Source organism: Epinephelus moara, chromosome 17 (assembly GCF_006386435.1).
Source record: "Epinephelus moara isolate mb chromosome 17, YSFRI_EMoa_1.0, whole genome shotgun sequence".
Lineage (NCBI taxonomy): Eukaryota > Metazoa > Chordata > Actinopteri > Perciformes > Serranidae > Epinephelus > Epinephelus moara.
Genome location: NC_065522.1, coordinates 6,113,310 through 6,138,940, shown reverse-complemented (window position 1 = coordinate 6,138,940; position 25,631 = coordinate 6,113,310). Strand labels below are relative to the sequence as shown.

Here is a 25,631-nt window from a genome sequence, read left to right as displayed (position 1 = left end):
AGCCGCGCGGGGGGGCGGGGGGGGGGGGGGGGTGTTTCATATTCTGATCAAAATATTAAACTCAATTTTGCCATGTTGACACTCTCCAACTTCCTCTTCTCTCCAGGACCAGCCTCCATGTAGAGGTGTGCCCCCCATCATCAGCCTCCTCCTCTCCCCTGTCGCCCTCCAGCCCCACCCTGGAGGAGAGGAGGAGGCCAGGCACCCTGTTCATCTGGCAGGAGAGAGAGCGTCTGCAGCAGCAGAGAGAAAAGGCCAGGTTAGTACTCTGACATATCCTATAAAACCATTGATGCTGATTTATTTTGAAATGTTTGTGTTAAAGCTTCATAACACAGAGCTAACTGTTGACAAACAAAGAGGCATCTGCTGTCATCGTAGGACAGGCTTGAAGTGTATGAATGGATTGGACACAGACATCACATGAACATAAATTTGTACTTCTATACAGAGTGAATATGAGCTTCTATGAGCTGTCATGTGGAAGCAGTCTGTTTTGCACACATACAGTAAGAAACGGCTCTGTCAGAGGCAACTCCCTTCTGTCCGTCATATCTAATTATATGCTCTCCATGTCAAAACTCTAATTTTGCAGTTTGCTGAAGTCATCCACCAAAACAGGAAGTCATGTGGCCACTGCACCACAGACAGGAAGTAGCTCAGCGTAAGTACGGCCTGTTGAACAAATAAAACACACAGCAGAGCAACAGCAGAGAGACACATGACTCTCAGTGACCGAAGCTCAACTCTCTTCCATTCATCCATGCATTTCCTTAGTGTGTGCTGAGGTACAGTTTGAGGGAAGCTTGAGGGGGTGGGAGTGTTGGATTTGTGTAATGAACAAATATTGGTGTCTGTCTCCCTCTAGTGGTGGTTCTCCAGAGAACAGCAACTCTCATTCAGGCCTTCGGCAGCGATGTGCAGTGAGTAGTGCCTCTCATTCCTGCAGTAAACAGAGCTGGAGTGTGTTTACACTGTCGGAAATGTGAATTGTGTTCTTTTTTTTTATTAGAGTGCTGATCAGATGAGCACAGTGCCTCATTCAACACTGCTACAACGCTCCAGCAGCAGAACAGGTAAATGTAAAACATAAAACATACAGTGGATTGTAATTATTATTCATTACATAACATGGGAGCTTTAGGAGTGGCCATGGCTTCTGTACACGATCAGATAAAACTTTATTTATCCAAGAGAACTAACTGTGCAGCAGTTGCAATACAAAGTGGGAAGAGTGCAATTATAGAATTCCAGTGTAAATACAAAGTGCAAAAAGGTTTTTTTTGTACTACATGTTATTATTTTGGTGAAACCTCAAATTTAGATCCAGTCTGTAGGAGATTCACTAATATTTAGAAAGATAAAAGGACAGAGGCATTGCTGCTCTTTCCAGCTTTGGGTTTTCCAAACTTAGGCTGGTGATTTCAGGCATATTATTCAACTGAACAATCAGCTGGCATGCTGTTGATACCTGACACCTCTACCGGTCAAAAACGCTTCATGGGAATTTCTTCAAATTGGACACATGTCAACTTGGACTCAACAATGAACTGATAAGTTTTTGATCGTCAAAGGTCAAAGTCACTGTGACCTTGTCTGTCTCATTCTCATGAAAGTGATATCTCAAGAACACCATGAGGGAATTTTTTCAAATTTGGCACAAACTTTCACTTGGACTTGAGGATGAAGTGATTAGTTTTTGGTGGTTAAAGATCAAGGTCATTGTGACCTTGTCTGTCTCATTCTTGTGAATGTGATATCTCAAGAACACCTCAATAAAATTTCTTCAAATTTGACACAAACATCCACTTGGACTGAAGAGTAAACTGATTAGAATTTTTTGGTCAAAGGTCAAGGTCAGTGTGACCTCACAAAATATGTTTTTGACCATAACTCAATAATTCATATGCTAATTGTGACAAGACTTCACAGAAATGTCTAACAGGATATAATGATGAAGTGATGACATTTTGTATCCAAAAGGTCAGAGGTCAACTTCACTGTTACAACATAGTGTTCTGCATAAAACATTTTTTCTGGCTATTATTTAGTGTCATATCTCAGGAACAGAAGGGAGACATTTGGTCAGACACTGAATTGGTGACACTAATCTTTGGTGTCCACCTTGAAACTGTGCTGATTGTATAGATCTTCTGTGCTGGCGGGGGGAAGATTCATGGGAAGTATCCATGTTTCACTGACATGGATGTAAACTCTAAGAGAAACTTGGTGTGTGGAGGCATACAACCACTGGGCAGTAATTCTAGGTACTTTTGGGATGAACTGTCCCTTTAACAGCACATCCATTTTATTTTAAATTTTGTCTTGTCATGTCATATGAGTTCAGTGGTATAAAATATGCTATGAGAGTATATCTTGAATATGACACCTGTAACACCAACCTGACTGTTTGTGTCAGATGTCCCATCTTCCCCAAAGACTTCCCCTCCACCCGGTCAGGCCCAGAAACCCAACAGTTTCCTGTTCCGCACCTCATCCCGCAGCAATGTCAAACCTACAGGTATACACAAAACACAACCGACATGCTTTACACCTTCAGTCAGTGCCTCTGAAACATTCCAATACTGTTCCTCGTCTCTTTGTCAGGGATAACCTTTACTCTTGGGGATTCTGGCAGAAGTGAGTCTCGCACAATGCTGCGTTCTCCTAAAGAGGAGAGACCAGACATCATACAACTACGCAAGGTAAACCACAATATACACACACTGCAGTCACTGGATATTAATTGTAAAATATGTCAATACTACTGTGTTTTTTCTGAGTGTAGACCTCAGTCTGAGATGATTTTGATTAGATTTCATCAACACCTTACATATATGCCGTATCAGCCACTTCTGAAAGTGTACAGAACATGTCAGATGCTCACATTTGAATTTCTGTGATATTTTTACACACATATGCCAAACATCATCATCAATATAATCCCGGATTTAAACAGTTTGTGTCCTGTGGTATAAACACTGTGTAAGAAGCTTTTTAATATACATAATCCTTTCTTCCTGTCCCCCTCCTCAGACTCTGGAGTCTCGGCTGAAGATCACTCTACCGGAGGATCTGGGTGAGGCCTTATCAAACGGCACAATCCTCTGCCAGCTGGTCAATCAGATTCGACAACGCTCCGTGTCAATCATCCACATTCCTTCCCCAGCAGTGGTGAGTCCTCTCTGCCCGTCAGTGATCCGTTTCATCTCGTGTGAACCATTGAGTCACCAGACAGCAGTGATGATGTCTGTATCACTTGTTTATTCCACTTCAGTGTGGTCGTTTTACTGTAGTATTAAAGCAAGTCTGTGCAGCTTTTGAAAGAAAGAATAACACATTTTGTCTCTTATAAATGAAAAGCCCAATTTAAAGGGAATAAAACACATCTTTGCTCAGTGTAGTCTACTCAGGGGGTTTGCTGTGACAGCCCTACTTGGTCTGGTATGGCTGGCAGCTTATGTTAGCCAATGCTAGATACGGTTTTCAAGAGAATTATGGGAAATAAAATGTCCCCGTATCCTGTAATCTTGTTTAGCATTACCATTGTTTAGAAAAATGTACAAGGTTTTCCTTTGAAGCTGCTATTCAAGCTGCTCTTGAGTTAAAAAGAGCTTAAGTGTGTGCAGGAATTCATGAATCATGCTCCAAAAATACTTTTATTCGTTTATTCAAACAAAACTATGTGTGCATAAATCCATGAAGCATAGTGTCAAATGATATTAGCACATGTTGACATAGTGTACATTCTTGAATCGAAGCCCATATACAGTAAGAGCAGCCAGCATGGACAGATAAGAACTTGATACTCATTAACAGGGTTGGAATGACCTGAACTGTGATAGCTTACATGTGAATTTAGTGTAAGATACATTTCCACAGCACTAATGCCATCAATACAACAGAGTCACGTCACCACTCTGAAAATAATCAGTGAATGAAAACAGTATTTACAGTCACTTCTACTCTTCATGTTGCCATCAGCAAAACTCAACACTTCCCACTCACACCGATCAGTCAAAATATTAAAACCACTGACAGCTAAAAGTGAATAACATTGATCTTCTTGTTACAATGCAATGTTCTGTTGGGAAACCTTTTGATGTGGCATTCATGTGGATGCACCCATGCAATGCCGCAAAAACTGTTCAGGAATGGCCCGAGGAACATGACAAAGAGCTCATGGCATCAACCTAACCTCCAAAGTCCCTGGATCCCAATGTGAACAAGCATCTGTGGGATGTGCCAGTACCTCAGAGGTACCCCTGATCTATGGTGGGGCCTCCCTGGATCGGACTTAGCTCTGACCTGTCAAGACATGGACGCAGGACCTCTGGGAGTGTCCTGTGGTGTCTGGCACCACTTTGGCGGCAGATCCTTTGAGTCCTGTGGGTGGCTAGGCTGGCGTGACTGCACATCCCACACATGCTTGATTGGATTGGGATCAGGTAAACAACTTGAGCTCCTTGTCACGTTCCCCAGGCCATTCCTGAACATCTACTGCCATCTCAGAATGTGTCAGGTGGCATCCACATGAATGACCTGAGGTCTCCCAGCAGAACATTGCATTGTAACAAGATGATCTTTTTTTTTTTTTTTTTGTACTTCACCTGTAAGTGGTTTTAATGTTTTGGCTGATCAGTGTGTGTTTCACATTGAAAGCCTACATGAAGAAAGAGTCATGCCTGCACACTTACTCCAGGCCACTAAAGTTTAATACAGACAACTTTTCTATACCACTTGGATCTTCATCAGGTGAAAATATTTGAGAAGTTGAAACCACAACCACACACCTACATTTCTACATAATGCCCACCAGTGGGCTGACAAGCTCTGTGATGGCAGGTGTGGTTAACAGTCTAAATCGCTCAGGATGGTAACACATTTGACAATAAACAATTCAAAAAAGTAAAACCCTGGTTCTGAAAAAGTTAGGACACTGTAAAACACGAATAAGAACAGAATGCAATGGTTTGCAAATCTTTATGACCTATATGTAATTGAATGCAGTACAAAGACAAGATATTTAACTGATTAACCTTATTGTTTATCAGACATATACACTTATTCTGAATTTAAGGGCTGCAACACACTCCAAAAAGTTGGGACAGGAGCATGTTAACCACTGTGTTACATCAGCGTGTGTTGTTCTTACAACACTCAGTAAGCATTTAGTAACTGAGGACAGTAACTGTTCAAGTTTTGAAAGTGAAGAGTCACAAGCAGGCCCCAGAATTTTGAAGATTTAAAGACTGTCTCTGTGGAACAATGGGCCGAAATCTCGCCTGGACACTGTGAGACATTAGTTCCTTTTGTAGAGGAAGCATCTTGAAGCTTCACTGCAAAAAAATGGATTGAAATGTTAATGATTTCTTTATCGGCGTAGTTACAACCAAAGTCTGGTTTCAATTTCATACAAATAGCGCATTTATATACGTTTAATGGAAAAAAATGTAAGTGTTGTATCCTTATTTCCCCCCAAGGTATGTCAAAAAGAATTTGCAAATCATTGTATTCTGCTTTTATGTACACAGCATCCCAGCCTTTTTTTGGAATCAGGGTTGTGTAAAGAAAACAGTAATACAAAGGCCTTACTACAAAATATCAAGCATGTATCTTAACTTATCAAACATATCAAATTCCTCATCCTTTGTATTAGTCTACATCACTTACGTTTAAAATTCTGTTGTGTTGAGTTAGAGGCAAAAGCTACCTGAGACAGCTTCAGCACTGTAACACACAGAGAGTGCCTCGTCAAAAAAGAAAAACCTCCACCAATAAATGCTCCTAGGTGTTGCGTAAAGTATTCTGCCCTTGGTAACGATTTTTTCTAAGATTATACAAACACACTGGCACATTTTGAGCTCTGATCCACGACTTAAAAATACATTTAAAGATCAATGCTTGGAAAGTCTGATCTCTTTCTTGCTAAAAATACTACTGTCCTTGATCCTCAGCCAGGGAATTATCAGTGTGGTTCATGCACTCATATTTTACATATACATCCACCTGATAACAGCAAAACCAATGACAGTAGAAGGCACCATAACTTTCAACAAGAAATGTTATTTATCTTACCAGAGGCCTGTGTGGTTTACAATAGGAAAACACAAAGCGACTGAAAACCAGAACAGCAGAACACAGGAGAGCTGCATGCTGAACCAGGATCAGTGTAACCCAGTGGCAGTCCATTTCAGAGAGGCTTATCACTCAGCTGCCTTTCCCAGATACACTTGCATCGTGCACATCAGACCTCTGAGAAGAGGAGGTTATTTAAATACCCTCTTACTCTAAGGAGAACATTTTCATATTCTCAACCTCCAGAGATCTGAATCAAGAGGATGAGATCAGACATATTCTCTGAAATTAATAATGGTTCTGTTATCATGGTGACTCTCTCTGTGTTTATAAATGCATATAGTTTTACTTTACTTTTACTTACTTTTGTAAAAGTGAAAATATGTTTCCTAATATAACAGTTTTTGGTTTTTTTTTTACATTTTAACATTATGAAATTAAGAAATATGCTTGATATTTTGTAGTATGGCCTCTGTGTTGCTGTTTTTTCCTATGTATTTTATTGAATTGTTTATGGAGTGCATCAGGGATGCTGTTTTTCTGTAGGCCAACACAGAAGTTAGTGTCGCCCTGGTTCCCTTGTCAAAAAGCCAAGATTTTTCCATTGGATTCTGGATTATTACAGGAAATAAACTCTGTGGCAAACATAAGTTTTTGAGACTTATTGTTTGTTCGGCAAGATAATCTTTACAAATAAACACCACTTTTATGAGTTGTGAGGCCTAAATGCACTCGCCAGAAGTGAAAAGCTAAAAAAAAAAGCTAACCACACCATGGTCGCATGACTTAATGTCACCATCACAACGAGGCTGTACAGCCATGTTCAGCGTGATGATGTTCTGTAGGCTCATCTTGCCACTTGTTAGCAACTGCCTTCAAAATTCATGACCATTTTAAACAGTCTTACCATAGACTATATAAAAGAATTGGACATACCTATCATGATGTCACTCATTGTTTTTTTTGGACTCCCATTTTGAAGCCTCGAGTTGGCATTTTGGTTGAGCCTTCTTGGATTTAGATAAGATGGTGGAGCTGTGGAGGAGTGAGGGCTGGATCTGACTAAGAAGCTGAGGACACTGTCAGCAGACAGCCAGTCACTTGACCTGCCCTTAATGATGCGTAACTTTAAGCCTTATTAAAATGTAAATGGGTGAGTTATATAAAACGTAATTCCTGGTACAATTGTCATGAATGAGGAAATATGCAATAGAGACAAAAACTTTTTTTGTACCAGGCTGTAAACATGTTTATTTCTGCTGTAAAGTTAGGCATCGGGGATTGACTCGCTCTTGGAGCCAGCCACAATTTGCCATTAGAGGCTTCATTTTTCTGCCCCGGAGGTAGCTGCTTGGTATTTAATGACATATTTGATGTCGTAGAACATAAAATGAAATTCTTGTGAAAGTCTCAAGTTTGTGTTAACCACAAACCTTATCTCAGGCATCTAACCAAAAATCCATTGACTATAAGACGAGGGAACCAGGAGCACTAATATGCTCACTCATTCCTGGAGCACTGTACTGCCAGCTGTTTTACCACCCTGATTGGTTTAGACGGTTAACCACACCTGCCATCAAAGAGCTTGTCAGGTGTGCATTATCAATAAATGTAGGTGGTTTTAACTTCTCAAACATTTTGACCTGACGAAGATCCAAGTATGACCAAAAAGTTGTCTTTACTTCTTTATGTGGCATGGAGTTTGTGTGCAGGCAGTACTTTTTCCTTCATGTTTGCTGTTTTTTTTTTTTTTCTTTTCTTTTTTTTAAAGCCTTGCACCTGCATGATGTGCGTATAATTACTCTCCTTCAACTAACATGAAAAGCCTTCAATGACGAAGGAGGGGTCATACCTTTTGAGCCACTGGAAGGCTTCTAACGTGAAACATCTGCGCAGGAAGTGATGCCTTTCACTGATGGAAGCTTAACAGCGATCAAAACACTCAAAATGGAAGTAACTGAAAGTCATTAGTGAATGAAAACAGTGTGAGCAGACAGGTGAGTATGACATGACTCATCATTAATTAGAGCTGTAACATTAACAGCAGATTAAAACAGGAAGAGACCAGAAGGCAGGGAGGTTTTAATATGATGCAGCTGAGGAAATGAAACCCACTTCTTCTCAACTAATGACAGATGTTTATACAAAGCAAAGCGATCGTTTACCTACATGTGGTTTCCTGATCTCATTTTCAGCCAAAACTGAGCTCAGCTAAGTGTCGACTCAACGTGGAAAACTTCATTGCTGCTTGTCGCAAGCTGGGAGTCCCTGAGGTAAAGATTCTCACTCTCCTGTCCTGTTCTCATGCATATTTTGGAATACATCTAAATTCCATGTTGTTCCCAGCAACAGCTTGTATAAAGACGTAGATAGTTGAAATGGAATTTTCCGTGTGCTTACAGCTCAGATTTGTTGCTGCAGTATTCCTGTCAGGGTTGGACTGATCGGGCTGTTTGAGGCTTTTTCTGCTTAACTGGACATTGTCAATTAAAAACCAGTACCTGGCCCATATATCAGTCCAACCCTAACTCTGTTTGTCCTTTTCTGTCTCCTTGTTTTAACAATGTAACTACTTGTATCTTCCTCCTGTGTGTGTTCTGTCCCCCGTCTCTGTCCAGACGGACATGTGTGTGAGCTCTGATGTGCTTCTGTGTAAGCTGCCCGCTGTGCTGCGCTGTGTGACGGCCGTGCTGGCCACTGAGGAGGGGGAGACGGCGGAGGACCAGTCCCCTCGCCACTCCTCACCTTCGTCGTCATCGTCGTCAGCCTCCTCCTCCTCTTCCTCGCTGCTGTCCACAGACTTCCTGCTCTTCTACTGTGTGGCCATGGCCCTTCTCTACGTCCTCTACTGCTACCTGCTCACCTAGAGGAGCAGCGCACAGTACTTTCATATTCAAATGTCCGTTGAACTGCTCTACACACTTACTGCACACATACACACAGTCATAGCTGCAGAGTGTGAGGCCAACATGCACAGCTGCTCACACAGTTGTCATCTCAGACAACACTTTGCAGTGTATGTGTTTTTCAGCACTCACACCCTCCATGGCTGTAGAGCAGATGTTATAAGAGTGTGTGTGAGCCACCACAGCTGCACTAGCTGGACAGTAGAGAGCATACACAGCATGCAGCCGAGTACCTTTAACAAACACACAGAATACACTACAGCACACTGAAGCTACAGCTCTTCATTTAGACCTTTAGAGGAATAGGAAGCACTACAATGATACAAACACTACATGAGAGCAGTGACATGCCTTAGCCTAGTTTAGCCTTCACTTTAACGTACAGCATGTTGGGAGGAGATGGGAATTCTGTGTTTTAACTGTCTGAGGTAGAGCTGCTCCACGGGCAGAAACAATCTCACTGGTTGAGACATGAATAGGCGGAGCAAAGGAACCACACCCTCAGCTGAATCCCAATGACATACTATACCTTGTGCTGCCTTTTTATCGATGCACTACAAGCAGCTGCGACGTGAGCTTCAGTGTTCCTGTACCTGCTTGGGGACTGCAGGCCAGTCACTCCTTGCCAACACCTCAATATCTTCCCTGAGAATATTAATGTGGCATATATACCTGTTCATAGAGATTACTGTATTGTTAACATTGAGACCACAACAGAAAAACCACAGTGGAAACAAGCTCCATGTGTGTCTCTCCAAACTTTGCACTGTTCATATGCTCAGCTGTATCTTGCAGATGCATGGTGTTAGTTCCTCAGCACAACGACCGCAGGATATGCAGGGTCGCCTTTATGTGCGTATGAAAGCATAGTTTTACAGCTCCATCAGTTGATCTTTATTGGCCACTTGGGGGCAGTGCAACAAGTTCTAACATAACAACTGACATATTATCACCACATGAAGTGATACGAGCAATGTTAGCATTCATTTGGAGTTGACAGTATATCAGAACTCTGTGTTATGTATATAGCACAGCATGAACGACAGTACATTGGGAAATGATAAATACTTGTACATAAAATCCCAACAAACAGACTAAGACTGCAGTTTTTAAGTGTAATATAGTAAAACTGGGGTTTAATTACAACTTGAGTTTTTGGACATGAGTTTTACCTTTTATAATAACATTGTACTCACCAGGTATATAGCTGAGGTTGGGAAAACATGGCGGCATGACTAAAGGAAGTCTCTACAGGGCACTAGACAATAAACAAAAATTCAATCAGGTTAGTCAGATGTATCTGGAGAAAAAAGGGGCCGAACAGCTTAATGATTCTCCAAACTGTCTGTAAACATCCTTGACAGTTTACAGACAGACTTCATTAACATTAGTGCACAGTGTGTGCTTTTTAGTGCACAATATAGAATTTGGAAACAGTGATAAATCTCAGAAGGGCAGCAGACCAATTTAGTAGCTTACCTTAATGCTGAAGTTGCTAATTCTGACTAGATGTCCTAGAGGACTTTATCTGACTGGATTGACACCAAAAACACACCAAGCTCTGAGCTGAGGCCGTTTGATTCTGCAGTGAAGTGCACTCAAACAAAAAGTTGGAGATAGTTTAACTTTTGGCAGCAAATTGCGGTCAAGAATACCCACACCACAGAGTCGTGTGACTCCTGTTACATATTGACCTGTTATAAATAATCCCTTCCCGCCCAAAACAGAGAAACGCCATTACAGTTGCAACCTGCCACCTGTGGTTCTTTAGCTCTGCTCGCTACTCACCTGAAATGGTTTGTGCATTGAGAGCAGCTCTACCTCTGAGAGCTGTGTGTCTGTAGGCAGCACACTGGTCCTGAGAGAGAGAAGCTGGTGACTGAACTGTGAATGTGATTTTTAGCCTTGAGACAGATGCAAGTTAGTTCAAAGTGGAACCTGGATGTTACAGAACACGATGATGTGACAGTGAGACAGATGATACAGTGCCTCTTACTGAACACTGACTGAGACCTCTCGCAAAGACTGCTCTTATTTTGATGTCTGCTGTGCTAACTGTGAGCAGCAGGGGGCGATGTCGCTGCATCAGTCCCCCTCCAGACGGTACAAAGCCCTTCAGGAGGTTGTGTGTGTGTAAAGTCTTTTTTGTCGTTGTCACTGGTCTGTTTGACCAGCTGACTTCATGTTTGTATAAATGTAAACAGGCTATTAAATTATTGCTTTTTTATTTATTTTGGATTCTGTTCTGTTTTTGGTTCTTTTTGTGTCTGAGGTGAAACAGCAGAGGCGTCACTAATTTGGTTCAGCCTATAAGGCTATAGATTTAAAGCCTCATAAAGCTTTGTGAAATCCATGTGTGTGCTTTAAATCCCATACACAGATAAATTAGATGTAATCAATATTCAATTATTCAGGGTTAAAATAACATTGATTGTTTTAAAGTTTTCCTCTTCATTTGATTGGAAAATAATTAATTCCCTAGAGGCTACACATTTAACAGAGCATCAGAGGGTCTCTGCTCTTTCTACCACACGCTGTGTCTGGCTTATTACTCATAGAAGGTCAATGTCTGCAACTAAACACAGATTGGAATCTGATTAGAATTCTGATTGGACTGATGTGGGCTTTGAAAGCTAATATCAGTCGTGAGATTTTTGGGATTCAAACTGCTTAATGCCAAAAAATTCTAATCATTCATTGTCTTTCTCTCACCAAGGCCTCAAACTACATCCAAACCATAATGATTTGCTAAACTTTCCACTGAAACTCAAATTAATCAACTGAAAGTAGTCGACCAGCATCACTTATTCATAGGGAAGACTTCAGATACAAAATATTTAAGGACGAAATAACTGAGGTTTTAGTTCTTTAAGTTTAGAAAGAGAGGGACATAATAATATCAGAGGTAAACAGTACTGATATTTTCCCCATATGAGCGAACTGTATGTTGGTCTAACCCTACTCTTAAAGACTGTGTCTTTTATAATATGGGCCTCAGAGAGTTCAATATTAAATTAATGAGTAAGTATGAAATAACTAATCACACAAACAGAGTGTGTAAGGTATTCTAATGAATCCATCAATTATTAATTAATTAGAAAAACTAAACAATTGTTTTGAAATGTCATTTCTTCATTTTAATTTTCATAATAGTTTTATTGGTTTATTTTAACGTTATAGAAACTTCTATTTCACAATGAAGCAGTTGTTCAGCTGCCTTGTTTCAGAGGTACAGGGAAATAAAAGTATCACTGGAAAATTTGACAAGGAATAAAACTGACTTTGGTAAAGAACCCCTAAAGTCCCCCCCAAAAATTATTTTCTATGCTCAACTTGTTATTTTTGCGCAAGAAAATAACTTGTTCCTAGGGATACTAACCTGATTACAAATATAATAATTTGGTCCCACACGATGATAACTTGTTCGCAGATGTAATAACCTGATTGAACAACATAATAACTTGTTCCCACGGATAATTACATGTTCCTACAAAACAATAACTTGTTCCCACAAGATAATAAATTGTTCCCACAAGATGATATCTTTTTCAACAAGATAATAACTTATTGCCACAGATAATTACTTGTTCCCACAGTTGATATCTTGTTCCCACAAATAATTACTGGTTCCCATAAGATAATAACTTGTTTCAAAAAGGTAACAAAATAACCTGTTCCCACAGAAAACATATTCCCACAGTTGGTTAATGTTCCCATGGATTATGACATGTTCCCACAAGATAATAACTAGTCCCCACAAAATGATAACTTTTTCCCACAAAATAATTACGTGTTCCCACAAAATGGTAACTTGTTCCCACGGATGATAACATGTCCCCACAAGATATAAACTAGTTCCCACAAAATAATAAAATGTTCCCACAAGATTATAAGTTGTTTCCCACAAAATGATAACTTGTTCCCACAGATAATAAAATGTTCCCACAAGATATTATCTAGTTCCCACAAGATTATAAGTTGTTCCCACAAAATAATAACTTGTTTCCACAGAAAGAAATATGTTCTGACAAGATAATAACTTGTTCCCACAGATAATTATTTGTTCCCAAAAGACAATAACTTGTTCCCATGGATAATAATATGTTCCCACAAGATAATAACTTGCTCCGACCAGATAACAACTGTACTTTTGAAATAAGTTTCTACAATAAAAATAAACTCATGTAAACCAGTTCATTTAAAAATTCTGAAAAAGCATTTCATGACAGTAAGTTTGGTTTCAATATATTCTAAAATATCTTCATGAATATTTATTTCATACTGTCTTTTTATGTATTAAACACTTTGGGGTCCCAGATAAAAAAAAGCCATTCTGTTGAAAAGCAATATAGTTTTATATCTTGATTTATTTTAACGAGGTGCACAGCACACTGGTTATTTTAGTCCACTGTCCAGTCCATGTTCATGTCTGCTGTTTGTCAAGAGGTCAGAATGTCCACTGTAAAAACCTTCCGTCCTGTGTCCCAAGTTTTTTATTCGCCTGCTGTTAAGATGAAATGTTGTACTGTTTCAATTCCAAATGTATATTTTATAAATGAAACTGGATAAGCAGCAAGCAGTCATTCATTCACTGGCTTAGACCGAGCTATATTCTTTCATATGTTAGCCGAACAGAAATACAGTTGTACTTTATATTTATATGATACCCTTTTATTATTAAGAATCATTTTTGAGTTTATATAAATCTATATGTAAAGTTTTTCTTTCTCCCGCTGTAAAGAAATTATTAAAAACCAACTTTGTCCATGTGCTGTTGTCTGCTTGCCTGCAGTTGTGCTTTTGCTGAATCAGCCAAGAACTTGAATGTGATCAGGGTATCTGCATCTGCACAAAAAATTCACTCAAGGCCAACTTACTAGCTTCCTGTGGAGCTTTCAGCTGCGTCACATGTTCTTCAAAGGATGTTAATTTAGTTCTGTTTTCATCACGTGACCTATGACATTATTTCTTGTCAAACTAACGTGAGGCAATTTAAATTTAAATTTCAAATTAATGCTGATTAAAGGATGAGTCTGGTGATATTCTATATTTTATATTTTTCATGTCATCATATCCCATGTGCTGAACAAAAACCATCAATGAGTGGATCTCCTAACAAGTATCAGGCTCACTGGAAGTGAACTGCTTCTTGCCTGGAAAGTTCACATGAATCAGACAGTTACTCGCAGCCCTCAAAGAATAAACAGGAATTCAAAAATCTTTACATCCTGTTAGATCCATCCGTAGGCTGCCTATCATTTGCCCGGGTGTCCTTAAAAAAGTCTTAAAGTGTCTTAAATTCGGTGTAATAAATATAAGGCCTTAAAAAGTCATTAATTAGACCCTTTTACTGTCAGTAAACAGTATGACATTTTGGTGGGTGGAGCGTAGCTGGAGGCAAAAGAATTGTCCGCAGACATCAGCTAGCGCTAGCTAGCAAGTTCTATTGGCTTGTTTTAGGCAATAGAGGAAGATGATGCGAGTGGTGCATTCAGAAATACTCATTCTGTGTGCGACAGCGCACTCTGGCACAATCTGGACCGTTCCTGAAATTGGAGCGCTGTCTGAATGTACCGTTCAGTTATTTGTTCATGGGATTTGTTGACAATAAACAACAAACTAATCATATCAAAAATACAGAATAACACCAGACTTATTCATATCATATTAAGGACACAACATTTAGTAAATCATGCACATCCACTCTCAGATCAGTACAGGATGGGGTTAACAGAATATGATGAACAGCTTTAAGTCACTTTCACAACTCATTAAAAGTGCTGAAATGTGGCGACATAGTGAGCAGGCGTGCAGATATCCTGATGTCCACTGTGCCCTGTGCTTTAACCTCTTCCAAAAGCTCCTGTGTGCTCTCCAAACAGCAGGTTTAACCATCATAAACTCCAGCTGGCTCATGTTGGAGCAGGTGAGTGTGTTTGAGCCAAGGTCAGAGCAGAGGAGAAATCAGCCTGTAGGTTTGTACTGCACCATTCACACGGAGGAGAGTCAATAAAGAGTGCTGTCACATCTCTGATTTTCCCTCCGTGCATCCCTTCAGCCCACAGCCTGCTGCCAGTGTGCATCGTCAGGTGTCATTATTCACATTTCCTGTGTTTAGTCAGACTTTAAGGTTCACCAGGTAATTCAGTAATCACTACAGAGTCAGCAGCACTCATTATATGGAGATTTAACCTCAGAGACGTACTCAGAAATGTTTCTGTGGATGAGTTGGTTCCTCTCGGGGTTTTCAGGGGTCACTGAGGACAATCCACGGGGCCCGTCTGACTCACCCACTGCAGCAGGCGTCAGCTGTGCAGGACTAACTACAAATCCATCCAGATTCATTTTTAAAGCCTGAGATCTGATGAAATAACAACCAGGATAAACATACAATAATATTAAGTGTTAGATGATTATTGCGGAGCTACAAATGAGTCAAGAGTTGTCCAACAAAATAAAGCATGCTTAGAACAAATTATCTCAGCAAGACAGAAACAAAGCTACATTTGATTGTTGAGATTAATTTCTTTGTCTAAAAAACATCTAAATCTGGTTAATTTTTACCTTTGCCCATACCCTTGAATTTATATATATACATACATATTTTTACCCATTACACAGATTTTTGCAGGTTACCTGTCAGTTACCTGACTCGGTGCAGGATTCTGGTGCGAGTTGCCGAGTGTTAGAGATGTCTGCCTTCTCTCCAGTATAATGGAGCTAGATGGCACTCTGCTTATGGCGGTCAAAGCTCCAAAAAAAATACATTTGAAAAACTCAACCTCAATGTCTCTTTCCAGAAATCATGACCCGGTTACTCAAGATAATCCACAGACTTTGTTGTGAGCAGTTTCATGTAGGAACTTTTTTCTGTCTACCAAACTACATCCATCAAACAGATCACTGCGCAGGCTATTCTCATGCACTGTGCATATGTATACCTATGAAAAGTGATGTACCACAGTGCGTATGTAACTCATGTAATCATGAGTCAGTAATTTCATGTAAAAAGTAATCGGGAAGGCTGCAATCACATGACCAATGCACTGATGGCAGTAAAGAAGGAAGTGGTGTAAAGAAAGTTGGTCCAAGGGCTCACTGATGCTCAACGTTTGATATGGAGACGGAGATGGACAGCCTTCTGTCGATACTCTGCGTTCATTTTGTCCATATTAGCGCACATTTTCTGAAAGCTTATGGATCGGAAGAAACGGAACAGTACCATCGGAGATCATGAAGGCAGTGTAGTGTAGTTCAAGTGAGATGCGACCTTAGGAGACTAGGAAGAAATTTAAATAATGGTAGAACGGAACGAATCAGTATGTTTATAATGGCCACCACTACCATCTACTATGTCGCATCCGTTGAAAGATACAATATTACAACCTCCAACGCCACTTTGTTTGTTGTTGTGTGAAACCTTTGACTCTGCCCTCTAGTGCCATCTATTGGCTGTATATATGCTTCCATAAAGGACGCATGGAAGTATGAGGGCAGTGACATTTATATCGTTTGAAACGGATGGATCTAAGGAAGTATAAATGAGCCTTAAGGAGGCAGGTTGGGGTGGTGGATGGGTCAAACAATGCAAGACCGGTGTTTAAAACTGTGTGAAACCAAGTGAACTCTGAGTTATTTTACGGTATGTTGTCACCATGTTCCTTTTCCTAAACCTGAGCTAACTTTTGTGTTAAGTAAACGACATTCACGTCCACAAAGTCTTTAGATATTCAAACTGTTGTATGAGGATGTGTCGCACTGTGCAAAAGGAAACGTGCGTCTGCTGCTTACTCACCTAGCACCACTGAGCTAGCTAACGTTATGTTGTGTTCACACCAAAGGAGATGTGAATTTTTGCGTTGTGTTACTCGTGTGTTGACTCATGTCATATGCGCGAATAACTAACACTAACATGCGCATGAAATCGCTGAATCCGTGAATGAACTTCCACTGATACGTCCTCGGCGTCATACGTCCCCAGAGAATCTTGCGTGCTGATTGGCTATCGCAGCATGAATTGGTCACTGAAGTTCAGATTTTTTCAACTCTTGCCAAAAACCATATGACGCAAAATCGCACTACTCACTTAACCTGCACAGCATATTTTGTATCATTTGTGTCGCATCCATTACATCCACCATGTCCATCGCGCCACCCAGCAGGGCTTTGTGACTTATCGCGTCTTTACATTGACTGTACATATAATTCACTTGTGCGAATTGTTTTAACCGAGTCATGATTTCTGGAAAGACACATTGCTGTTGAGTTTTCCAAATGTATTTTTCTGGCGCATTTAGCACCACAAGCTGAGTGCCATCTAGTTCCATTATACTGGAGCGAAGGCAGACATCTCTACAGCTGATATCTCCAAACAATAGCACTAGAGGTTAGAAGAAAATGTGAACTGTCCCTCTCAATGAGACTCTGTCATACTTGACTCTAATGCGTGTTGAGTCTCATCAGCCCACATTCAAGTCACATTTTTCTTTTTTTATATTAAGAAACAGCATTTTCTCATGTTTGTTAACATGTTAATATCTGGTGAATAACGTAGTTGTGTATTTAAAATTGAGTATTATAGTCTCAGCTGTTTTTGTCAGTGGAGTGAGGTGTGATGTGAAGTGTGCAGAAGAGGGATGTGCTGAGGATGTGGACAGTTTGTTGATGACCTCTAACAGTTGAGAGCAGCAGGACTGAACTGATGCACAGAGCCAGTGAGTCTGACAGTAGTCATCTGTTAGAGCCGGACACTCAGGACATTTATTATTATCCCTTAAATCCCATGTGGTGCAGTGTGTGAGTTCTTCTGTATGGAATCAGCTGAGTTTAGACAAACTTGTACATTTCTGGTTTGCCCATTAGTAGTAAAATGATGTGTCATGATGAGGAAAGTGTTTCAGTTACTATACTTAAGTGTTCGGATACATTTGTTACATGAGCTTAAAGGTGTAGTGAGCCATCAGTGAATAGGGTTGTGATGGTGATAACTGAGAGGCTGACTTTATAATACTTATATTTCGTTATTAATTAAAGCAGACACTCCTTGAGATATTGTCTGTTCTATGCTTGGACAGTTATGTGAAGCCAACATACTGCATCATGTGACAACTACTTCCTGTTTTATTGTGCTGGAGATGATCACTGGTGAATGTCATGAGATCAAAGTGAGATTTCAGTTGCAGACTGAGGTGAACCTGGGACCTGTTATTCAGTGAGTGTGCAGCTTGATTTGACTGGTGATGATTTGACTGGCTTTCCAGTGCTTCAAAGATGGTTTGAAGTTTAAATGGAGCTTTTGTCAGAGCAACAAGCCCTGAAGCCCAAACCTGCAAATGCAGCTTGTTCACAGTCAGCTGCATCAGGAGTTTTTAAACTAAACCCCAGACATGAAGTCATTTTCAGATAGAAAAGACGTCTTTTGTTATGGGCACCAAAAGAAATTAGGCTACACAATACAGCAGTAGCAGCAACCTCTTTTCCTTAAGGGACCCCTTTCTATCTTTGAGGAAACTACTGACACCTGACTATGTGACATATTATATGGATAATTCATATTATATTTAATGCAGAACAATACCAGTACAAACAGCTGATAAACTGTACAATGAAGAGAAATATCGGATGCAATAACTTCAGGATGTTTATATAAAACGAACGATTTGGATGAATTTGAAGCAGATTTCTCTGTGAATATTTCAATCAGGAGAGACTCGTTCTGAGAGAAAAGAATATTTATTTACATGGGCACATAAGTTTGAGAAATGTGAAAAGTCTTTGGCAATTAGACCCCATCGTGATGTCATCTTTACCAGGAGGGTGGTAAAGACGTAGTAGATTAGGGTTCCCCCCCTATGGAGTCAAGACGCTGGTGGTGGTAATGGTGATGATGAGATGAGATGAAGGGGGAGATGAAGATCTGTAACTGTAAAGTTTAAAGATGTATATGTAACCGGTGAACTCTAGTGATGTCTGCGTTGTGTAGATATAAAGAGGCCCAGGCCGTGGATATCTTTGGAGACGATCTCCATTTATTCCTCTCCTGACAACAAGTGGCAAAAACAAAATCCTCTGTCATACACAACCATACAAACTCCAGCCCCTCTCCCACAGAGCACAACTGCAAAAAGGGCCGCCACGTTACATTCAATTAAAATAGCTTAATAGTGCTAAAACACGGAAATTACCATAAGTGCAATGTTGCTTACTTCTCCCACAGAGCACAACAGCAAAAGGGGAGAGGCAAGGCTGCATTGCACTTACGGTAATTTCCCTGTTTTAGAGCTATTAAGCTGTGTTTACAAGTTAATTTTATGCAAACATAATCTTGTGTCGCTTACTTTGTGAAGGGGCTGGAATTTGTATGGATGTGTATGATGGAGGATTTTTTTATTGCCACCTGGTGTCAGGTATGTTTTCTGTGTTTCATTGTGCTTAATTGAATGTAACATGGCGGCCCCTTCTGCTGTTGTGCTCTGTGGGAGAGGGGCAAGAGGTTGTGTGGTAGTGTGTGACGGAGGATTTTGTTTTTTTGCCACTTTGACATCACTAGAGTTCACTGGTTACACTTGGTGGGGTGCCCCCAAAGGTGAACGTAGGGGTACAGAAACTGGTTATCAAACGTTCCACATGTTGAGTACAGAGGCCTAAGTGTGTCAGGTAATAACAACTGAAGCAAATTTTGCAGAATTATAATACTCAACATTACAAATGTACATTTGACACATATTACTGCAGTATAATTGACCCTGTTACATATAGTTAAACATAGTTATTTGCTTTCATGGAAAAATGTAAATCTTTGGCGACTAGTTTGTGTGGTGAAACCCATTTTATTTAGTCATGTGTAAATCTCCAGTCATGAGTATTATGATATCTGACATTTTGATAGGAATTTGTCATTTAAGCCACAAAATGTATGAAAGGTTGCATCACCTCAGTGAGCATTTTTCCACTGAGAAGACACCTAAAAAACAACAATGGTCACCAGTGAAAATACATCCAGAAAAGATTCAAAAGTGAAACATTTTTCACCAACTATCTGACGTTTTGAACATTCACATTTAGACCATATTTCAGCAGGATTTGCAATAGTGAGATTTTTCATCCTGTACAGTGTGCAAATTATAGTCTATTGTCATTTTGGAGCCTAACCAAGAAATCACATCCAAATTGCTCTGTTGAAAATCAATATTGCAAATCCCAGAGAAATGCAGTCTAAATGCACCCATTCAATCAACATATTAAAATAGCTGGTGAAAAAACTTTCACCTCAACCAGTTCTGAATGTCTTTTCACCACCACCGTGTTTTAAGTGCCCTTTAAACCTCAATATGCTCACTATTAAACTGTAAATAGTTCTGGCTTTAGGATAACAATAGCCAACCAGCAGCATACAAGTTACATACTTAGTCATACTAACACATTTACAGCTTTCACTTAAAAGACAAAGAAGACCACGTGACACATACTACAGTACATTTGTATTTATTAGGCAACAATTTAAATATAACACAAGCAATGCTCTTAAAATACCATTTCAATAAAGTAGAAAAATACACAATTGTTGCAAGATTATTGAATGCAAACATTAAATGCGCTGGAATTATGTCTTGTTGTAGAGCAGCAGCAAAGACTACGGAGGTTTTGGATCCGGCTGGGTCGGACCTCCGTTGGCAGGCCCATCACTGCTTTCGTGGTAGTGTAGTTGGTCATTCAGGCACCTCTGCTGTTGAAGTAGGCCGCGCTATTTTGGTGGATCGGGTTGTGTTTATTTTCCGCACTTCCCTATTCTGGTATTGACTCTGACTTCTGATTGGTTAAAATGGCCACCTACTGCTTTGGCATGTGTATTACATCACTTGGTATCGGGTTTTGCGGTTTCGTGTGGATATTGTATTTTTTATCACATCACTCGTGTGGACGAATTTTTTTTGGAAACTGGAGCCCGAAAAGGCTCCCTGGATGTTGTTGTTGCTTGTAGTGTATCTGGACACTTCTTCAGTTCTCTTGGTGTCAGGGTCAGTAAGATTACTGTACTACATTTGCTGGAAATATGTCATACAGTTTAATCGAAGTGGCGCCATGACATCCAGTCATGGATGTCATGCTGATGGTGGTTTCAACTCTCTACTCAGGCTGGAAGAGTGTGCTGCTTATTCAGATTAAGTTCATCACACCTCAAACTGCTCACGGAGCCAAGTTAGCTGGTTAAAAATGAACAAGATCATTTTAGCTGGCTAAAATCAAGTTAGCCTGGATTAGTTGAGCCTGGTGTGGTGAACACGGCCCAGGTTACTGTAACATGAGGCATTCACTAAGACTGGTTTATTCAGCTACAGAATTCATGACTGCATGGTTTGAAAGACAGAAACACTTCATTATAATTCAGATCACAGATCTTTCTTTTGCTTTAAACATCACAGCTCTCCTCTTGTATAGTGTAAGTGAGTATGTTGTTTAGATATTGATGCGCCTGTTTGCTTGTTCCAAAGAATAGTGAAAGGAAGTCTGGTTTAATGGGTTTTCCCACCAGCCCTGGAGGCAATAAACACTCAGGATTTGACAGGCTGTGTGGATGTTTGTGATATCCACCATATAGAAGATTGAAATGGCATGCTTTGCTACAGAATGTCTTATAAATGTGTTAACTCCTTACCACCAGGTTGGCCTTTCTATATTCACACATCACAGTTTAGAGGAAAATCATCTATTACACTTCACAGATTGTAGCCTAAAGATTACTTCAGCGCCAAGGTTAGGGTTAGAGCTTTGATATCTAGTTTGGACCACAGCAGATTAATAATCACAGGAGATCAAAAAAAAAAAAGATGAATATGATTTATACTTTATTTGATATATTTTAAAGTCCCAAGCTGCTTTAATGGAATTACAGCATCTGTCAAATGATTCTTATGGCATTAAGTCTGGGTTGAATTTGTGGTTAGCAGTGTGGCTCGCTGTCTGCCACTCTTTCGTACTCCATTATCCTGTCATTATCAACTGAGGCTCAGCAAAAGTTACAGTCTCACTTTAAATACAAAATTGGAGTCAGGACATATTTACCCAACTGTAGCCTAACATAAAGTTCAAAAACACACCAACCAACTAAGGCTGAATGGCTGTACGTGGGTGTCAGGAGTGTCAGTGCATGCCCTACAGCAAAGTACTGCTCCTCTCCTAACAGGTGAAAGGAATACTTCACACCCCAGATGACCATTTGGATATCAATTACTCAGCCTGTGTTATGATGAATACATCGAGAAAACCAAGATTTTCTCGCACTCCTCCACTGTCAACAAAGAATCCAAAACCAGAGAAAATTCTTGACGAATTAAAGTCCTAGGAGGCCATGTTTAACAACAGTAAAATTATATTAAAACAAACTCTCACACAACTGGAGTATAACCAAAGTTTAATTAATCCAGTCTTATGCTCACTACTTCCCAAACAGATATCCCTTCCGACAGGGAACTAAACTTTAAGTGAAACTTATCTATGCTCTCTTAAGAGCCAGACTCCAATACATTAATTTTACCTAGCTGTCACACAATAACTCAAACAAACAAGGTAATTGAGGCAGCAGTAGACCAGCAGCTCCTGTGTCCAGCAAAGTAAAATTACAGTTTTTGTCGATAGAGGCCATGGTTCTCTGCCGGAAACCAGTGGATTGCCCCCTCTGGGTTAGGGGAGAGTTACTGCCTTAATCAGGGAGTTCAAGTATCTCAGGGTCTTGTTCACAAGTGAGGATAGAATGGAGCATGAAATGGGTCGGCTTCTGCAGTGATGCAGGCGCTGCGCCGGTCCGTCGTGGTGAAGAGGGAGCTGAGCCAGAAGGCAAAGCTTTCAATTTACTGGTCCATCCACGTCCCAAACCTGACCTATGGTCATGAGCTCTGGGTAGTGACCGAAAGAATGAGATCGCGGATACAAGCAGCTGAAATTAGTTTCCTTCATGGGGGGGCTAGTCTCAGCCTTAGAGATAGGGTGAGGAGCTCGGACATCAGGAGGGAGCTCAGAGTAGAGCCGCTGCTCCTTTGCATCGAAAGGGGTCAGTTGAGGTGGTTCGGACACCTGATCAGGATGCCTTCTGTGCGCCTCCCGCTTGAGGTGTCCCTGACACGTCCCACTGGTAGGAGGCCCCGGGGCAGACCCAGAACACGCTGGAGGGATTACATATCTCATCTTGCCTGGGAACGCCTAGGGGGTCCCACTGGAGGAGCTGGAAGGCGTTGCTGGGGAGAGGGACATCTGGGTGCTTTGCTTCGCCTGCTCCCCCGTGACCTGGCCTTGGATAAGCGGATGAAAATGAATGGATGGATGGATATGGAGTGATACAGAAGTTTAATCCAGCCATGCTACCAACATTGCCTCTTAAACTCTCTAAGGAACACCCTCATTATTATTTTTGTAATCTGTACACATGCTGTACAACGCTAAATTGGGCTGCGGCTTTGCACTCCTCTGTACTCTTTGCCTATGGCACATTCGTGCAGCACCAAAACGCATATTGGATTTATCTAAATGAATTATCAAAGCCACGGTATGTGAGATGTAAACAATGTTTCAAGTTGAGTTTTGGTTTATAAAGGCACGTGGAAGTGGGAAAGCAGTTCCTACGTCTGTCGTTGGTCATCACAGGCAGCTGTTGATCCCCAATCAGCCAGAGAGTTGGAGGGAAATGGTGTGACTTTACACCAGACTAGCTTTGTTGTTCAGCTCAATGGTGGGCCATTGCCTAATTTAAGATGATTGTATTGTAGATGTAATTATTGTTGATTAATTTCACAACAGTGACAAACAACACCAAGCTCAGGGCAAATACTGTCATTACCTGGTTGTTATGAAGGCAGTATAGAGAGACATGGATGCTGCTCCGCAGGGCGCTCAATTTGTGTTTGTTAACTGTGGTGACTGTGACAGGGGAAGTTAAAGAGAGAGGGTCAGGGGCTTGGCTCAAATGCAGTTATTGGATATACAACACGCTTTTAACTGAGAATGGATACCATGGGCCATGTTTAAACGCTGAACTGTAAAATTATTAAAAGAAACAGAAAAAAAAGTCTCGTACAAAGGGCACTTTTCTAGTCAGAGGGCAAAAGGATCTGTCTCTCTGTGCACGTGCCTGGCTAACACTCCAGAAAAATAGCAGCTTCACCATGTTTGAAAGGGCAAATGAAATAAAGCAACAGAATGTGTGACCATAGTGTTAATGCATATTCATGGACTTCCTCACTGACAGTAAACAGCAACATCGTTGGATGTTGATGTTTGGTTGATTTAGGTTGTGACGTCAGGTGGCCAAAATTCAATGTCAGAACAATGTTAAATGCCAACATCAATTTGACGTAGAGCGCTGATGACAGATGATGTTGATATTTTGTTGGTATTAAGTTGTGTTGCTAAGGAACCAAAATCCAATGTCTTCCAAACGTAACATCCCAACATCATCTTGATGTAGAATAACGACATATCTTGAAAGGTATGGCAAAAAATCCAACATCTGCAAAACGTCATAATGTTAACGTCAACACAACATGACAGAATAACATCGTTGACGTTTAAAGTATTGTCAACCTGATTTGCATCCCAACCAAAATTTAACGTCTGTCTGACGTAAGAGTTAAACATCTTTCTGACGTAATGCCATTTTGGCAGGGTCTACTAATTTTTCAATATACATGACAGTGATGTCGAGCTTGTTGGAGATTATCATTATTAAATCTGCAAATTACCAATAACAGAGCCCAACTAAATATTTAGAACAATGTCAAATTTATGCCAAATACATATATATGTATCTTTCCTGCATCTGCTCACTCCTCTCTTCCTCCCTTCCCAGGATACCTTGTGTTCCCCTCAACTCATCACAGAGGACGAGGGGCTGAGTCGCCTGGCCCAAACCGTCCGGGCATTGGTTGACCTGGCTGATGGCGCCCAGCGGGTCCCCAGACAGGAAGCGTCAGGGGCTGCTAGCTCAACACAATGCTAGCACATAGATTTAACAGTATCACCCCAAAGAGATCCATCTCAGGAACAGTGTTTGTTTTTAACATGCCTTATATTTAACATGTTCATTACATTGACTTTACAGGTAGACATACTTCGTCCAATGATCAGAGACATGGTAACAATAAAAAGACTTGTGTAAATGACTTTGCTGTGTCTTTTTTCATGTCTCACAGTTAAGATGAAATTACACAATTAAAGGAATAATAATTTAAATTACGCTTTGTGTCTGAGTGAGATGGAAGCTCAATATCAATCTCGGAGCTGGAGTTGGAACTTGTTTAGCTTAGCTTAGTATAAAGACTAGAATCAGGGGAAACAGCTAGCCTGGCTCTGGCCAAAGATAGAAAATACACCTACCAACACCTCTGATTAACATGTTGTATCGTGTTTGTTGAAACTATACACAAACAAAAAAATGAACACTACATCTTGACAGAGTATCCATCCCCCTTGTGGTTCCATGCTGTGCCTGTGGCTGTATCAGGGGTCTTCTAGTCTCGCCACCAGACAATCAGAGACCTCCGCCTTCTGATAGTCTGAGGACACTCCTTTCTAAAGTGTGTTTAACACACCGGCGAAAACGGCCGGCAACAAAGCAACGCCTCTTGCATTTTTGAAAGGGACACGCCTTCTCGGAAA

The 25,631-nt window shown here is 40.5% G+C and overlaps 1 protein-coding gene across 2 annotated transcripts in view; it reads left to right on the top strand.

Annotated features, from left to right (window-relative positions):
* The window catches only part of lrch4 (leucine-rich repeats and calponin homology (CH) domain containing 4), an 82,054-nt gene extending 56,919 nt beyond the window's left edge, over window positions 1-25,135 (top strand). Inside the window, exons 10-18 of one of the 2 annotated variants that reach the window (XM_050067636.1) lie at window positions 107-259; window positions 596-664; window positions 869-923; window positions 1,013-1,076; window positions 2,420-2,521; window positions 2,608-2,705; window positions 3,037-3,174; window positions 8,274-8,351; window positions 24,823-25,135. In XM_050067636.1, the coding sequence (XP_049923593.1) occupies window positions 107-259; window positions 596-664; window positions 869-923; window positions 1,013-1,076; window positions 2,420-2,521; window positions 2,608-2,705; window positions 3,037-3,174; window positions 8,274-8,351; window positions 24,823-24,972 (907 nt within the window). In that variant the 3' untranslated portion in view covers window positions 24,973-25,135. Of the gene's footprint in view, window positions 1-106; window positions 260-595; window positions 665-868; window positions 924-1,012; window positions 1,077-2,419; window positions 2,522-2,607; window positions 2,706-3,036; window positions 3,175-8,273; window positions 8,352-8,696; window positions 13,755-24,822 lie in introns of those variants that run through there. The other variant, XM_050067635.1, reaches the window with a different exon arrangement.
* The last annotated feature ends 496 nt before the right edge of the window (window positions 25,136-25,631 follow it).